This window comes from Gavialis gangeticus, unplaced genomic scaffold (assembly GCF_001723915.1).
Source record: "Gavialis gangeticus isolate Ggan-Ray unplaced genomic scaffold, GavGan_comp1, whole genome shotgun sequence".
NCBI classification, from domain to species: Eukaryota; Metazoa; Chordata; order Crocodylia; family Gavialidae; genus Gavialis; species Gavialis gangeticus.
Window position 1 is genome coordinate 39,106,674 of NW_017729028.1, and position 18,331 is coordinate 39,125,004.

The 18,331-nt window shown below is 48.1% G+C and overlaps 1 protein-coding gene across 1 annotated transcript in view; it reads right to left on the reverse strand.

Moving 5' to 3' along the window:
* Positions 1 to 10,752: 10,752 nt before the first annotated feature.
* The window catches only part of TNFRSF21 (TNF receptor superfamily member 21), a 77,942-nt gene continuing 70,363 nt past the window's right edge, over positions 10,753 to 18,331 (reverse strand). Inside the window, exons 7-8 of the mRNA XM_019520691.1 lie at positions 13,696 to 13,918; positions 10,753 to 11,986 (exon numbers count right to left, since the gene is read on the reverse strand). Coding sequence (XP_019376236.1) covers positions 11,757 to 11,986; positions 13,696 to 13,918 — 453 coding nt within the window. The 3' untranslated portion in view covers positions 10,753 to 11,756. The remainder of the gene's footprint in view (positions 11,987 to 13,695; positions 13,919 to 18,331) is intronic.

The following is an 18,331-nucleotide window of genomic DNA, read 5'->3' on the forward strand; positions in this document are numbered from 1 at the left end:
CAGCCCCAACAGGGTTGATGGTGAAGACACCTGTGCGTCTCATTTTTGGAGTCACCCACGGGCTTCACTGAGGTTTCATTTGCTCAGTGCAACTTGCCTTTAAGACATCAAAGCAGAAATCTGTCATTGCTTAACACCGGCTTTGTTGCCAACGCCCGAATGAAAGGCCAGCAACCAACACTTAAAGCTCTGGGGATCTGTTAATTATTACGAAACTGGTAACAAAGAACTACAGTGCTATTAAATACATGAATCACAGCCCTTCTAGTGCTATACTGATCCAAGCCAAGCTTGGCACATGGGGTTTAAATCTTCAAACATGTTACAGCTTTTATCTTCCTGCAGATTTACAGATTAGGGCTGAAGGTCATTTTATGATGTTATCATGCCTAAGCCCCTGCTTCAAGTCTGTCACCTAGACCTATTATATCGCTCTGTCGCCTGCACTTCCCCAATTAAGCATGTGTGTCCTCCCCCCGTCACTTTCTGAACATCTCGTTTGCATTGTCCCGTTAGCTAGTGCCTCCAAGCGGGGTCGAAGAGGCCAACACTGTGCCCGAGATGCCCTTACCTATCAGCACACACAGGGCTCCAGCTTCCTAGCAGCTGTGCGCACTTCCCTGGATGGAGCACTGTGCAGAGGTGGTTCTCTCTTGGCCTTGCTCTTCTCTATTCAGGATGAGGAGAGACACAGCCCATTGCATTGCACAGCAATGACCTGCAGTCCTCTGGTTATTAGCGACCTGCCACCAGTGCTGCCTAATGGGCAGTGCGTTGCCCATCTATTAAGTTAAAGAAGGGGTTTTTGAACCATCGCACCCAGAACCAAGACAGACCAAAGCCATGCCTGCCACAGCTTCATTAAGCCACTTTCTTTGTCCTATGCTTTACAGTTTCAGAGTTATTTCCAAAAAAAGAAGTACATTTCAATGCTATCATAAAGTGTGCAGATATTTGCCTTTATGGGGGAGACAGACAAAGGAGTCATGCGCCTCGATCCCACTGCCTCCCGGAGAATCAGCTGCCTTTTACAGCTGGTACTCAAGGACATCCATGATTATGCAGGTCCCTGTTGTCCTCCTTGTCCAACAGACGCTCTGTATCTCTGCTTCCTGACCACAAAGGGACAGATTGTTCCCCGCTCCTGCATTAAGCCTCACCAACTCCAGAACAGTTAAGATTTGGGACTTTCCGCATTGCACCACGAGCACATTTCAGCCATCATTGATATTCCCAGGTTTTAACTCTATCAGGCGAAGTCGTACATTTGCGTGCTGCAGACGTTCCAGACAGCAGATGCTGCATTAAAAGTCATGTCTCAGTTACTCTGAAATTTTCTCATAAGATCAACAGAGCTCCTCTGCTCTATTCCAGGCTACTTTCCACATAAGTAATTTTAGAGAAGAGTGAGTCAGGGTTTTTTTTTTTCTGCTGGCAACAAGATGCACTGGAGATTTTTAGATCTGGGGATGCAACAATATTCATATATGTCAAGAGGCTGATGGCCAATGTCTCCAAGAATCTACTTCTGCTGTCATTTTCTTTTATTTTTCTGGACTTGGGAATCTTGTGTTTTAGGAAAAAAGGCAGAGGCTATTACAAACAGGTAAGCTGCAAAGGACAGCACACGTGGAAAAGCAAAGCGGTTTCTCAGAAACAGCACCAGCTCAATCTTTTGTCCCTCTGAAGGGAAGATGCCAAACCCACGCATGATGAGCTTGTCTTTCAGACTGGCTTTGAAGGTCTGACAATGAGAAAAAATAGATCCTTTTTGCCAGTAAATTAAATAAATTTGCCTTGGAAACCACTGAGGCACAAACACAGATCTCAACAGTGTCTAAAAAGTCACTTACCAGAGAAGAACCACTCTACAAAGCCGTAGGCAACCAAGGCATCCTACCTCTTCCAATGCCCAACTGACCTGAAAAGCTTCCCCTGACATATCAGTTGTCCTGGAGACACCCTTGTTACGCCATTAATGGTAGCAGTAATTAGCAATCAAGCAGAAAAACTAAGTAAAGTACCAAGACAAATGGCCTTCACTGCTGTGTATCTTAAATTGTGAGGCGAACTGTTCAGGGACTTTGCCTCATTAGTAACTAGCTTCACAGTAAGACAGACCTTCTCTACCTACCTTGCCTTTCCATGTTCAGCAAGGCACAGTTTGATTTTCTGAAACGAATAGATCAGCAGTGCCCAACCTTTTTGCCCCAAAGGTCAGATCTGGTTCCTGGGCCTAATCCAGCTATGCAGTCCTGGTTCAGCTGGGGCACAATCTGGTCACAGGGGGCTTATAAATTAGGTGGTGGGGTGTGGGTGGGCGGGTTGATGCCAGTGTTAATTGCCCGTTTTTCTGCTGCCAAACTTCCAGACCTGCAGGGAGCCGGACGGGTCAGAACTGGCCCATGGGCCGGGGGTTGACCACCCTGTCAGATGATACATCCTTTCAGTGCAGGTGTGACTGGAGAGTCTCTACAAAGGCAGTGACACTAGAAAGAAACAGAGAAGCAGCTTGTGGAGGGGGAAGTGGAGAATTTCCACACTGCTGACACTGACTTGTAAGACAATGCCCTTACCATAAGCACTAAAATGGGTTTATTCTTATGGCTATTACCACATCTGTGAGCAGCAGTGGACACAATCCAGTGGCTTCCATTACATCACACAGAATTGTATTAAGAACAACCACATCTAACTTGAATTGGTGCCAGCAGCCGATGTGGTTTGTATTGAGATGGTACATGGGAGTATCCTATCCTTTAATAGCAGCCCACGCTCTTGCAGAGATCCGTGGCATTGCAACCTCAGTGTTACTCATCTCTACAGATTTCTCACACAAATACTGTCTGCGTGCATTCTCCTCCTGAGACTCAGAATACAACCCAAGGCTGTTGCAATTAATCTGTAATTGGATGATGCAAAGCTAGCCTGAAGGTAATGTGTTCAAGGCACTGGTAAGATTTCCAGTGAGAATTAGGCTCTCAAGTCACTTTTAAAAATGGAACCTGACAGCACTTCGGCAGTCTGGAAGAACTTCCCTGATGCCAAATCCCAGAAAATCAAAGCCATTGTTTGGCTGAGGTCGATGTGGCGACAGGGACAGAGTGTAAGGCACCTCATTCTCCTTTGGGAAGCTGTTGCAAAAAATCCCACTTGGAAAACCAACCCAATCAAGGAAAACCCCCAAACTTAACAATGCTCTTCACTGAGGTTTGAAGCTATGCGATCAGTTTAACTACTCACCTGCAGCCCTGCTCGCCGAGCGGAGTGCGGGGTGTTGCAGTGACCTGACCAAGATGTCACTCCAGCATTCAGCGTGCATCAGCAGAAAGGGCGTCTCCTGCCTGGACCACAATACAAAACTTTTATTATAAAAGCTGGGGTCTTGCTGACAGGCTGCTCACTTTTTAGCTTGGCCTAAAGTAGTTGAAAGCAGATTTTTAAGGACAGTAACACTGAGAGGGCCTCTGATAAAAAGCTCCGTAGGTGCAAAGTGCTTTACACCAATGCTGCTGATACCCAAATAAATACGACCAGCAGATAGAACCAGAGAGCAAGTGAAGGAATAGCTTTTCCACCACCCAACAGGTACAGTCAATACCACGACATTTATCTGGGAGAAGGAGCAAGACTCATGGAAAATGATGGGAAAGCAGTGGAATAACCAAGTTAGAAATGAAGCTGATGTGGAAACAGATGGAAACCTGCAGAGCCTGGATTTATTAGGCAGGCAATTCCCTATCCTAAGTAAGTGAATTAATTTTTAAATTGATTTGTGTCTCAGATGTCAAAAGCTTTGGAAGTAAAGAAGCCCAGCGCTCAACACTGAAACAGAAGAAATAACTTGATTACTTGGAGCACAGCCTCTAAAAGGGTTTTGTTTTAGAGAACTAGATGAGCCTGGGGATTGGATGCAGAGCTTTCGTATCTCCGGGCGTGGACACACACAATGCCTTAGAATGGTACAACCCTGTTAAACTGATTTAAAGCCATCTGGAACAGTTCAAAAGTGTACCTGGAAATCAAGTACTATTTTGACCTGTTTCAGGGCTACTTATGGGCACCAAGAGTTCTGTGACACAGGTCTGGTTGGTCCTCCAGGCATCCCACACTGCATTGCTCCATCCCCCACGCTCTCTGAATGGGCTGCTCTGGTACATGGCCAGAACTCTACTGGTCCCCCCTTTTTCTCCATTTTGTTGGCACTTTTTATCAATGAGCTCCCTGGCACTGCTTGGTCAATAAAATCTTTCTAACAGCCAGCTGTGTCCTCCCTCACTCTCTACTTGACCACAGCCTCTCATTATGCTCCCACAAGCCCTGGGAGCATTTAGGACATTTAGGAATGGGAGGACTCGGGCATCTTCCGTACTGTCCAGCCAGGGGGTAGGACCAATGTGGTCAAGGGCACTAAGGTGGCCAAGGTCCCCTCCCCTCTGGAGCTTTGCAACAGGTACAAACTACTTGCAGCCCCAGTAGAGCCTGCAGAGATGCCAGCTCCTGCAGACATGGGAGGATCACCACCCCCTACTCTCCCTAAGATGAAACGCAGAGCGGTTGTTGTAGGAGACTTCCTCCTGAGGGGGCAATCTGCTGCCCCGACCCCCTAGCCTGGGAAGTCTGCTACTTCCTGGGGGCCCGCGTCCGGGACATAGCAGAGAGGATCCCAAAGATTATCTGGTCTTCCAACCACTACCCTATGCTCTTTAGCCATGTGGGCACAAATGACATGGCTCAGAGCAATCCCAGCCAGGTTGTGAGAGACTACAGGGCTCTGGGAGCAGGGCTGAGGGGGTTGGGGGTGCAGGTGGTCTTTTCCTCGCTCCTCCTGGTTGTGGGTCATGGGCTGAGGAGGGAGAGATAGGTTGAGGTAGTCAACCAAAGACCGTGGTGCTGGTGTCATGAAGCCTTCGGCTTCCATGATCACAGTCCGCTCTTGGGTGAGAGAGGCAGTGGTCTACTGGGGGAAGACGGCCTCCACCTCACTCTGCTGGGGAGGAGGCTCTTCTCACCAGACTGGCTGACCTGCTCAACCGGGCTTTAAACTAAGCCTGCCAGGGGCTGGGGGGATTATCACCACTGCAAGCCCACTGGGCAACCCTTGTAAATCCAGCAGGCTATGGCACTTAAGGGAACCCACCCCTAACCTAGCCCCGGAATGATCTGTAGGGAAGGCAGGGCCCCCAATGGGATACTTGCCTGCCTGTACACCAATGCCAGGAGCTTGGGGAATAAACAGGAGGAACTGGTCCTCCTGCTAAACAAGAATGACTACAATCTCACAGGGATAACAGAGACCTGGTGGGACGCCACAGGTATAGATGGCTATCCCCTGTACAGGTGAGACTGTGCAGATAAAAGGGGTGGGGGTATAGCTCTCTATGTCGAGGACTGCTACACATCCCTCCAAATTGACATTGGCACCCAAGAAGGATGACTGGAGTCTTTCTGGGTCAAAATACATCGGGAATGTGGCACAGGGGACATCATGGTAGGGGTCTACTACAGACCTCTTAATCAGAAACAAGAACTGGACCAGGAATTCACCAGGGAACTGGCTGAGTCTGCACGCTCTCGGTGCATAGTTGTCACGGGAGACTTTAACTATCTGGACATCTCATGGGAAGAGCACTCCTCCAAATCCTTGTAAAGCTTCCTCATATGCATGGACGAGCTCTACCTGACTCAACAAGTCTACGGGCTCAGGAAAGGTCAAGTATTGCTTGACTTGGTACTGGCCAAAGGGGATGACATAGTTAGTGACCTAAGAATCAATGGAAAGCTGGGTGACAGTCACCACGAGCTGATCACCTTTACTATCCATCGCAAAGCTGGCAAGTCAGTGAGCAATACAGAAGTCCTCAGCTTCAAGAAAGCTGACTTAGACAAGCTCAGGAGGCTTGCCAGTGAGGCCCTAAGGGACCACGACTTGACGGGAAGAGAAGTCCAAGAGAAGTGGTTGCTCCTCAAGGGAGCGAGCCTGACAGCACAAGGGATGGCCATCCCATCTCAGAGGAAGGGCAGCAAAAGGGCTCAGCAGGGAACTTGAGGACCTCCTACACCTCAAAAGGTTGGAAGGCTGGAATTACCACCAACAAGGAGTATTCAGCACTGGCCTATACCTGCAGGGAGCAGATCAGGAAGCCAAGGCTGCAATCAAGCTCTATCTGGCTTCACATATCAAGGATAACAAAAAATCCTTCTTCAGATATGTAGGGAGTCGGAAAAAAAGCGAAGGGTAACACTGGACCCCTGCTGAACCAAGTGGGACAACTGATAACCGACACCCAGGAAAAGGCCAACCTGCTCAATGCGTACTTCTCGTTGGTCTTTTATCAGTCCAATGGGACCGCCCTCCCTAGCAAGACACGGGACAGCTAGGGTGAGGGCGTATTTGTACCCAGCACTGGTGTTGATCTAGGAAAAGATCACCTTAAGAGGCTGGACACTTTCAAGTCAGCTGGTCCTGACAGACTACACCCTAGGGTACTTAAGGAGCTGGCAGGTGTCATAGCTCAACCATTGGCAAAAATATTTGAAAATTCGTGGTGCTCAGGTGAAGTACCTGAAGACTGGAAGAAGGCCAACGTGGTACCCATCTTCAAGAAAGGGCAGAAAGTAGATCCTAGGAATTACAGGCCAATCAGCTTGACCTCAATCCCTGGTAAGGTTCTTGAGAAAATTATCAAGGAGAGCCTTCTGCATAAGCTGGCTGAGGGTAGCACCCTGAAGGATAGTCAGCATGGGTTCGTCACAGGTAGGTCTTGCCTGACCAATCTCATTTCCTTCTATGACCAGGTGACGTATCACCTGGACAAGGGAGAACAGATTGACGTCATACATCTGGACTTTAAAAAATCCTTTAATTTGGTGTCCCATGACCTCCTCAAGGAAAAATTGGCCAGCTGTGGCCTCGGCTACACCACAGTCCAGTAGCTGGGAAATTGGCTCGGACCCAGAGTAGCGGTCAATGGCAGCAAATCATTATGGTGCTCCGTGACCAGTGGCATCCCCCAAGGCTCTGTCCTTGGACCAGTTCTCTTTAACATCTTTATCAGTGATGTGGACATTGGTGTCAGAAGAGCACTGGCTAAGTTCGCCGATGACACTAAACTTTGGGGCATAGCATCCACACCTGAGGACAGGCTAGTGATCGAGGCTGACTTGGATAAACTTAGTAAGTGGGAGGATACAAACCTAATGGAATTTCAGTACTGATAAATGTAAGATACTTCACCTCAGGGGAAAAAACCCCACAGCATGCTTATAGGTTTGGCACTGCTACGCTTGCTAGCACCACTGCTGAAAGAGACTTGGGGGTCATGACTGACCATAAGATAAACATGAGCCACCAATGTGATGGTCGCAGCTGGTAAAGCAAACCAAACTCTGACTTGCATCTATAGATACTTCTCAAGTAAATCTCAGGATGTCATCCTCACGCTGTATGCCGCAGCTGGAGTACTGCATCCAGTTTTGGGCTCCACAATTCAAGAAGGATGTCGAGAAGCTTGAGAGAGTCTAGAGGAGAGCCACGCACATGATCAGAGGGCAAGAGAGTAGGCCTTATGAAGAGAGGCTGAGAGCCATGGGACTCTTCAGCCTAGAAAAGCGCAGGCTCAGGGGGGACCTGGTGGCTGCTTATAAGTACATAAGGGGTGTACATCAGGACCTGGGAGAATGTCTGTTCATCAGAGCACACCAAGGAAAAACAAGGACCAATGGTCATAAACTCGCACAAGACCGTTTTAGGCTAGACAGAAGAAAAAATTTCTTTCTGGTCCAAGCCCCCAAGACCTGGAATAGACCCCCTCCGGAAGTGGTGTAGGCACCTACTCATTCAAGAAACGCTTGGATGCTTATCTTGCTGGGATCCTTTGACCCTAGCTGACTTCTTGCCCCTGGGGCAGGGGGCTGGACTTGATCTTCAAGGTCCTTTCCAGCCCTAATGTCTATGAAATCTATGAATGGTTCAATTGTTATATGTGCCTGCACCTTGTCCCACAACCATTGTGAACTGATTCCCAATCCACTGGATCATGGTCGAAGCCCAGTTAAACTTGACAGCAGCCAATGTTGCATCAGCTGATGGTTCTTCAGTGGCCTCAAAGTGACTCAGTAAGTCTCAGTAAGATGTATGAGATATCTCTTGCACATTCTGCCACAACAAATTTTCAGAGCTGTCATGTAGCAGAGCCTGGGTTAAGCATCCTTGTACTACCTTTCATGTAGCTAGTTCAGGTAAAAGCAACACATACAGTACTCTGGCATGGCTGAACAAGCCAAAGCTGGAAGACCAGGTACTAGCTTATACTGAGCTTCATGCCTGTTTCATGGCAATTAAGTGAGCTAACTAGACAGCCTACCCCTGTTACAATCCCACCTTTATTGCTGTGTAGACACCCTTAGATTATCCATATCCTATTCTCTCACAACTGGTTCATTAGCTTCTCCAAGTTCACATCCCCTTTCTCCTGGGGCTGGTGTTCACCCTTGTCCCTTCCAAAACCTTTTGGTAAACCTATTTGTATGTGCAAAACTATCTGGCTCAAGCAGCCAGACTGCTAAGGTACTAGCAGTGTCAGGAAACAGCATAAAAGGTCTTAGGCATACCAGGAGTATCAAGAGTATGGGGCACTTATACAGCCACAAATGCAACACAGACTGGACAGGGAAGGCAAGTTGGTACAAAAGGTAGAAGGGAAGAGAGACAACCTGAACGGGCACATCTCTTCTCTGCAGAAAGCAGCCTTGCTCAAATTAGACACAAGCAGAGCCACAATGCAGTCTCTCGGATGCAAAGAAATTTTGCCCGTGGTTTTGTTTTGCTACTCTGGCTTGCTCAAGAGCTTCCAGTTACACAGGGCAAAGTGGAAGAGTGACTAGAACTGTTTCCCCATCTCTTTTGAGGTCTAAATAACCTGATCTTTGCTTTCAGAGCCTTCTGTACTCAGTTGTTTCTATACAGTTACAGTAGGAGTTACTGCCACGTTGCGTCATTCACACAGAATTTATGGCTTGGCTTTGTACCTGCAGGTCGTGAACTAATCAACCCTGCCCATCTGCTCTCCTGTTCTCAAGATTTATGAGTCTACGTAGACAAAAGGACAGGGGATGCTGTAGCCTAAAGCTCTAATGCCTGCACTTAGGGTGATAATATCCATGAGTTAAGTTGCATTTACAATGCATCTTTGATAGTCTCAGCCATTAAAACAGCTCCCCAGGACTTCAAATTCCAAACCTGTGAGCTGCTTTAGCCGCCACACCCTAAAGACAAAAAGGCTTTTTGTTCCACTTCTTTCCAGACTGCACCAGTCAAGTACCAGAGCTAGCATCCGATCCAGCTACCTTTGCGACTGTTAATTTGTCTGTAATGACTCCTACAGCAAGTGGGACAGGCGTTCTGACCTGTATGCCACTGTACATAGAAAGAACGCACACATTTTGACTAGGTTTTTTGCATCAGCTGTTTTTGTCAGTTTGTGGCTGTAAATCTTGTTTTAGCCAGGTATTTACTGCACCTGTCTGAGGCATTCTTTGTGGAAGTCTTCTGAAACACAACACCTGGATGAGACTGGCTCTGTGTCCTTTCCTGCTAGGTCTGCAGCAGGACAGTACTACACACAGAAACTCTCATCCCATCCTCCTTCCATGCACAGAACAGAATAACTATAGATCCGTTATTTGCAAGCTGTGGTTGTGTATACGGATGGACATCAATCATGTAACAGGTCATCCAGAAATGCTGCTAGCAGTAGCTCAGAGGCAAAGGACGGATGAGTGCAGAAGCTGCAACCCAGGAGTACTGGGACGCTAGTACATTTTAACAGCTGAAGAGTACTGCTAGGGAGAGCCACAGGAATTGTAATAACCAACCCTTTAAGTCAACTCAGCCATGGGTATCTGGAAGCACTAATCTTAGATCAAGACCACTGTCTCCCCTACAGGCTCATCCCACCAGCCCTGGTCTCTGCAACCCCTGCTCTGCTACACAACCAGAGACTTCAGGGGTCTGGGGTGCATGGGTTTCAGATTCATTTTAATCTGTGAAAGGTCAACTTCATCTGACCCTCTAGGCCTCCCTAGGAGAGCCCAATCTAGCCTTAAAGTCTCTATCCAGTCTTTGAAACCTGAAACTCAGCCACAGGCCAATACAAAATCTAAACAAACATCTCGGGGAGTAACACTGAGAAGACAGAGAGCCCGGAGCAATGTCAGCCTAGGTCAGAAGTGTCTCTCTCTGTCTTTGCTGCTTCCACTGTGCCCTACACCAGTCTTACAGTGATGGCACAAATGAAATACCCATAATGGATGTGTGCAACAGGCACCAATTGAGTGCAGTTGCCCCTAGCATCTAAGACCTACTCTTGCACCTACACACATTTTCTATAGCCTCAGCCCCCTTAGCACCAGTCCTGTATCAAGATCTCAGATCAAGACCAGGGCTTCCCAAAACAGGTTCTCCCCCTTTGGTTGAGATCAGCGATGTCAAGGGATCCAATGAGCGCAGTGAAGCAGTGAGGAGATTAACACCAAAGCATGCCAAGTAACAAACACCTAGTATTTATTAATAAATTAGTACACCAGAAGGCAATTTCTCAATGTCATTCCCCCTCCTCACCCCACCCCGGAGGTAGCAGATGCCACCTTTGTATTATAATTTTTCAAACTGAGCATATTACGGACAGTTCATATGGGAGCATAACTGTTGCAAATATAATAAGACAGAATTCTTACAATGCAGCCTTTTTTAGTTTTTAAATAAAAAATAAAGAGACAATTCAGACCAGGCAAGGTCTCTGGAACCTAACCTAGTGGCCACGTCTGTATAAAAAAAACCCAAGAGACACGAGTGTAAAAAGCAGAGCTTGGTAAGTTTTATGATCACGAGAAGGGTGGTACCACCAGGGTTTTCCTTCACCTTCCAGAGTCCAGCACCAGTGCTGATCAAGACGTTTCAGAAACGGGCCTGCTGCACGTACAAGTGGCAAGGTGAGATGCTCCTTGCTTGCGTTACATTCGGCTGCAGGCCAGAAGGACTGTGTTACGTCAATCCTGAAGGCCGGAGGAATTAAACCTTTTTCATGTCTTTCAAACACATTTCTGCATTAGCTTACAGGAGCACAAGTAAATCAAGCATTCTATGCATTGTCCAGGTGAAAAACCATACAATAAATACCTGTGCGAGTAAAATCTGAGCAATGAATAGGACCTATACAACAGTACATTAAAAAAAAAAAAAAGTCAACTGAAGGAAAAAGAAAAGAAAAGCGAGATACCAGGAGAGAAAGCAACCAACAACGACATACACTTTGCACGCTTTCCCATTCACCACTGAGGCGCAGGGGGCATGAGGGATAAAAGATGTATGACGAGGAGAGGTACCTCAAAATAAGACATTTGATCAAACCAAAAATGGGTTAAAACAGTTCCAGCTTCCAGACATACATTATGCTGGATTTGTGGTCTTTAGTTAATTAACTGCATTTTTAAAGTGCATAAAACGATTGAGCGGAATGAGAACAGAAAAAGGTCACTCAGAAGGGCCTGGGGGCAGCAGCCAAGATTTTAATTCTGCAACAAAGTTAAGGATGAAAGGTGCAATGTCTGTAAACTGCCCCCACCCAAAACCCAAGAGACCTTGAAGAAAATACTGGCCATGTAATTCTATCAAACACCTGCCTGCATGTTGTCAACCACCTTGAACAAGTGCCAAGCTAGTACTAGCAATATTCAGAGTGTGCGGTGACCAATGTCTACAACAGATCGGGAAGGTGGCTATACACAGAGTCCAGGAGTGTTTGGCTGGCTTCCTGGCTCTTGACCCCAGCAATCTCAAATAGCCTATCCAGCTTGTCCTCTGCCTGTGGAATCTCTTCTATCACAAGGAGCTCCTCAGGATTTAGGATGTGAAGCATGTCATCAAAGATGGGCTGCAGGTCACAAGGATCCAATCGCACCTGACGCAAAACTGTGTCTTTTTTTTCTGCAAAAGCAAGACAGGATTGGTTATTAAGGCACCGTTTGTGGGAAGAGCATGCTTCTAATGGCACAAAGACCAAGAATCAAGTCTATACCGCTCCCAGGCTCCAGCCCAACTTTTAGGGAGCAAATGGCAAGTTGTGAAAGATAGGAAAAAGCATGGGTGGGTTGGGTAGTTGGAGACTAAAGATGGAGAAGGCCTACTTATCACCTAATATCCAATCTCCTGCCAAGATACTTGTTCCATACAACAGCGCTGCAAGTGCTGGCATCACTGGGAAAAGAAGAGGGGCAAAAATCCCAAGTGATAACTGGAATATCCTACTAATCTCTACATTAATTTTTTGGGGTTTTTTTTGCTAAAGTGTAGACAATTCACAGGATTTACTCTTCACCTTCATTACAAGTGACTTTTTTTTTCTTTTCTAAAGTCCCCTAAAGTAAAGAAAAATTTACAAACTCAAATTCATGCTGTGACTGACCAAAAGGGCCTAATGTAAACACCCTTCTCTGCAAGGATCAGAGGAAGATGCAACATGTAACATGGAACAGGGTGTCCTGGGAATAAAAATAATGGTGGCCAAAATAATTTACTGCATTGAAGTCCAGTCTGTTAAAACTGAATGAATTAAAAATAGATTTTGATGCAACCCCAGACATCCCTGTGATTGTACATTTCCCCAGTTTAAAAGGAGGTACAACAAATCCTTCCAAAGGGAGGAAATTCACCCACTGAAAACCAAGCACGGAAAGTAAAACTGCAATACTATGCCAATGCAAAACTAAGTAGAGGCCACAGGAGATTGTCCACTGCTGTTAGTGGGACCTGGGTTAACACCCAAGATGATGTTCTAGGGAAAGAAATTGTACAAATGTTAGAGAAACACCTTTTTAATCTGACAGGATCCATTTAAACCTCTTTGTCTTTTCCACTCATCTTTATGCCATGCCCACCAGTAGGAAAATGGGTACCTGCATCATCATTTCACAGACATTAGGGCTGGAAGGGACCTCAGAAGGTCAGAGTCCAGCCCCCTGCCCCAGGGGCAGGAAGTCAGCTGGGGTCATAGGATCCCAGCAAGATAAAGAACCAAATTTCTCTTGAAGCTGTTCAATGTAGGTGCTTGAATCACCTCCTGCAGCAGTCTGTTCCAGGCCTTGCAGGCTCGGACAGTAAAGAAGTTCTTCCTTATGTCCAGCCTGAAACGGTCACGGAGGAGTTTATGACCGTTTGACCATGTCACCCATTGCGGGTGCTCTGGCGAACAGATGTTCTCCCAGATCCTGGTGAGAAGTCTTCACCCAGTGGAACCACTGTCAACCTCAGGTATCCTCCCTATCATTTTTTTAGGGGGCACCTGAATGAAACTTTTAATTCAATGGAGGCTGGGGAGGAAGAAGGACTTGGTCTGCAAATCCATGGATTGCACCATGGCCCCAGAGACCACCAGTGACCTGTGACTCACAGTTTGCGGACTCCTAGTCTATTGTGAAATCAAGTAAATGCCCCTCTCAATACCCAAACTTCCCTTATTTTTGCCACACTGTACTGCCATTACTCTGCCAGTGCAATTCCTTCCACGTGGACTATAGCTTCTTAGCTTTGCAGAATGCAACAGTATTCCTCAGGATGGCAGAGACTAGCACGTCCAGCCTTGCACACAGTTCTCAAAATAACTTCAAGGGAGCAGGACAAAGGGCCAATTTTAGTACCTTTGGTAATAAAAGAGCCAGTTCGGCTGAGAGCAGAGGAGCCGCTGGAAGTCGAATCACAACGCAGAAGAGGTTCTGACTCATCGACGAAGAAGCCCTTGTTTTTTTCAGAGGGAGAAGGTTCGATGGTGAGGATGGTGGCATCAGGAGGCTTCTGATTCAGACTGGGAATGGGGCTGAGAGGGTTGGGGTTTACTGGTAGGGCCAGTTTGTCAGATTCCAGCTATGAAGAGGGCATAGAAAAAAAATCTATTATGATTTATCACACAAAACGTAAAGTAGAAGTTCACGTTCAAACCATTTTACGCCCAAAGTGCCAAACCGGGATACAAGCCAGGGTAGGCATATGGCAACATCACGTAGACTCTGGCTCCTTTTCAGTGGAGACTCGAGTAAACACTTAACAACCCCACCTGCTAACAGGGTTCACAGTGCTCCGATAATCTCCACTCCAAGATAACGGAGAGTGACCCACGTCATTTTATCACGGGACTTTCCGTACAAAAAACCTGCCATCTCAGAAAACGGCAACAGTACCAAAAAGGAGCGTGTCAACATGCGGTGGAAAACAATGCTGCTGGTTTCACCTGCCTGTCTATGAGTTCAACAAGGGAAAAAAGCAAGTGAGCACAGAGAGGAAGCAGGTTTAGTATGCCATGTACACATGCAAAGTGGGAGCCGCTCCACTCCATCAACATCACCAGCTTTTAAACAAGGGGTGGGATGGGTGCTAATAACATCCTAATGTCCAGCTCAGGGGTACAATATATCCAACAATATGTACAACATTTTAATGTCCAGCTCAGGGGCTGCAACACAGTTGAGAGCAATGTAGCTGGTCATAGTTTCTGGATCAGAACCACCCAGCCCCTTTTGCCAGAAGCAGGAATGAGGTGTAGCTAGCTCAGATCTGCCATTTTCCCTGTATTTCAGGGCCTCAGCACAACTTACCTAAAAAATGTCAGGAAGGCATTTAAAACAAGAGCAGTCACTAGTTAAGGGGTATTAAACTGCCGGAAGTACCCTCTAAACTTTTTAAAGACATGCTGCTACAACTGAGGCTTGTCTTTGATTCATTTCAAAGTCGCTCCAGAGTATGGTACAGATGCTCTGGGGAAATAAAATGCCTTACTTTCATTCCTCCAGCACCCCAGAATGCACAGGTCCCAGGCACTCAACCCCTTCCCACGCTCCAAAATCTCTAGTGGTCTTCCCTCCCCTTTCCCATTAACTGCAGAGCCAGCCAACCCCCACATGGCTGCTGCCCTGCCACTTCATTTCATCTCAGTTCCTCATGTCCCACAGCCCCCGCTTTCTCATCTCTGTGCCATGCAACAAGCCTGTTGGCTCTCAGCTTTGTGCCCCGGCTATTCTTCCCCTGCCCCCAGTCCCTGGGCCCAAGACAGCTCCCCCACCCCAGCCACCATGACCCTTGCTGCCCCTTATAACCCAACTTATAACATCCCTGACCCAATCCCAATTCACTGAGACATGCACAATTTTTATATTTATATATAAATAATTTATATAATTAAAAAAAAACCCTTTATTTTACTCCTTTCTTTTCACCTTACCCCCCACTTCACTTCAAACAGTTTTTCAAGATTTCTCCCCTCCCATCCTCTGCTCTGGCTGGGCTCCTGCTTGCTATGGAGGGAGGGAAGCCACAAATCCCATGCTGGCTTCTCCTTCTCCAAGCCTCCCCTCCTCTCCCACTGCAGACAGATCCTGGCACCTGTCCACACACCTGCTCACCAGCCCTCTAGTGACAAATCAGTCACAGGCAGGTCTGCAACAACACGAAGCCTTCACCTGAGGCTGCTCCAAAAGCGCCGTAATTCGATGGCTTCACATCCCACAGATTTGTGATAGTACATAGGCAACCCGAGCCAAAGCCCTTGGGTACAAGAGGCTGGTACTGGAGGCAAAGCCACTGGCAAGAGAGAAATGCATGCTACAATCGAAGGAGTTTGCTACAGAAAGCCACCAGTCCTATGGTGCTACGCAGCAGGCTAGAGGACCAGCCAAGAGCTTCATACCCTGTTGCTGGAAGTGGTAGGCACGTATCTCAGCAGAGGACTGTGCCATGCCTAGCACCGTTAGCTGGCATAAAGCAAAGCCTAGCTCTAAAGCGACTGGCAGTGGTATGCCAGTGTCCCTGTTGCAGCGCTTCGCCCTGCAAGTAGGAAGTTTAGGTAACAGTTCTGATCTAGGCAGGGACGATCCTGCCTTGAGCAGGAGGGTTGGACTAGATGAGGTCCCTTCCAGCCCCACTTTTCCATGACTATGTCTTAGAGAAATGGATTCTCTCTCTGTCTCCCAGTGTGGCAAGTATCTGCATGGAAGGAAATGCAATTTTTATTATTAAGCCATGTTTTAAGCTAATGGTTTTTTTGGCCACACTATGTTTCCTCCTCTTCTCCAGCTTCCAGCGCACCCCTTTTAAAAAGTACACAGCATTTCCTTTCCACCTGGGGTTGACTCGCTGATTATTAAATCATCTAGCCTGACCTCTGGTATACTACCAGGCCCTGAACGTTCATCTATTTCCCCCCACATGGAGCCCAATAACTCGTGTTTGGCTGAAGTCTTGCTTCCAAAACGGTGCCTGTGCTTGAACTGAAGACCGCAAGCAATGGAAAATCCCGATTCCCTCAGGAGTTGGACCAATGATTAGCCGCCCCCCACCTTTAGAAGTTTGTGCCTATCTCCAACTTGAACCTATATGACTTCAGGTTTCAGCAACGGCTTCTCATTACGCCCAACTCTAGTACATTAAGCAGCCCTACAGCATCTGGCATTTCCTCCCCATAGGGGCACCAATATACCGTAATCAGGAGTACCATCAATCTGCTTTTGGATAGGCTGCACACAGCGTTTCAGGCTCTCTCATTACAAGTCCTTTTCATCAGCCCTTGCATCATTTCTGTGATTTTTTTCTTAGCTTCTCAACATCCCTGTACAAAAGCACGGCTGGCAGAAACACCCATAGCCTTCTGGACTCCAATCTCTCTTTTGTCAGGAGCCACAGGTCAAAGGAGATTGACAGCAGCACCCCAGCATGACACCAGTTGAAGTCTGTTAGTATTTAGGTCCTTCTAGCCCAGGTTTCACACCCTTGTTCTCTCCATTTCATAGCCAAGAGACTATATAATAAGCTGGTAAACAGGCCAATTTCTTATGCTAGTGGAGAGTATACAAGTGTCACACGCGAGGCAGTTCTGTCTCAAGGAGGAGTGGGACACTCCTGCAACAAAGCCACCTTCATGATGGGGACAGCCATGCTGCTCCCACAGTGCTCTAGGCCAGTGGTTCTCAACCAGGGATCTGTGGCCCTCTGGGGGCTGCGAGGAGGTTTCAGGGGGTCCCCCTGGCCCGGTGCGGAGGAACTGCCTTGGCCCCCTGGGGCTGTGGTGTGTCCTGAAGAAGGTGTGGGGGTGGGCCTGCCCCGCCTGACCCCACGGCCCCCATCGTGTGGGCAGTGCTGCGGGCAGGCAGGTGAGGCTCTACGCTGCTGCTGCTCAGGGGAGTGCGGCCCTGGGGTCCCCTGCCGCCGAGCCACGTCCGCTGCTCCTGGGGCCATGTGGGCAATTGTGGCACAGGTGGGCAATGGAGTATTTCTAGTACACTGCAGGGGGGGAAACTTAGGAAGATAAAGATTGAGACCCCTGCTTTACGCCAAAGCACAGCTCTGCCCACCCCCTCCCACGCCGTGTATACCAAACTACAGAATAAGGTGCTGAAGCTGCTCTAGGGGTGCTAGAGAACATGCATCGGGATGCATCCTTATGGTGGCTTCACCACCTCCTGTCCAGGTTTGGGATGTGCAGAGGGTAGGACTGAGTTACTCAGCAGTGCTTTCCATAAAGCAACATGGGCATACAGGATATCGCCGGACGAACAAAGAGACTAAAGGTTCAAAATGACATTTACATTTAGGCAGCTCTTTAGCAAGAACTTAGGATCCAGTAGTCAGGGTGCACCAGTAAAGATTTTTTTTTTGGCTGATACCGATGGCTGATTATTAGCCAGCCATAATTGGCCGATACCGATGTGAGAGCTGATACTCAGCCCGGCAGTTTGGAGAGCAGTGTCTGGCTGGTAAGTCTGCAGGGGAGGAAGGGGCATGGGGGTGCAGATTGAGGGCCCCACAGTGAGGAAGGGAATAGGGCTGGGGCAGGAGCAGGTGCTGCCCTGCCGGGGTGGGGCATGGTGTGGGCAGGGGGAGCAGCTCTGCACACCCCCGGGAGAGGCATGGGGGACATGCGCCCCTTGTATCTGTGTGCAGAGTGAGGGTGGGCTTCCAGCTGTGGGCAGGATAGGTGGCAGCGGCACAGAGTGGGGGGGCTATGGGGTGGCTATGGCAAATTCTGGGGTGGCTGTAGCCCACCCCATAGCACCCCCTCCCAGCACTGCTACCACCCACCCCAAGCACAGCCTTGGCCAGCCCCTACCGGGAAGAGACCAGCATAACCCCTGGCCCCAAGCCTGCAGTCAGCAGCCCACCCTCGCCCCATGCATTAATCTGGGGGGCACATGTGTGCTGCCCCCCCTCCCCCCCCAACAAGCCTCCTGTGGGTCTGTCCCATGCCCTGCTCCACCCTGCCTGGGCACTACCTGCCCCAACCCCAGCCCC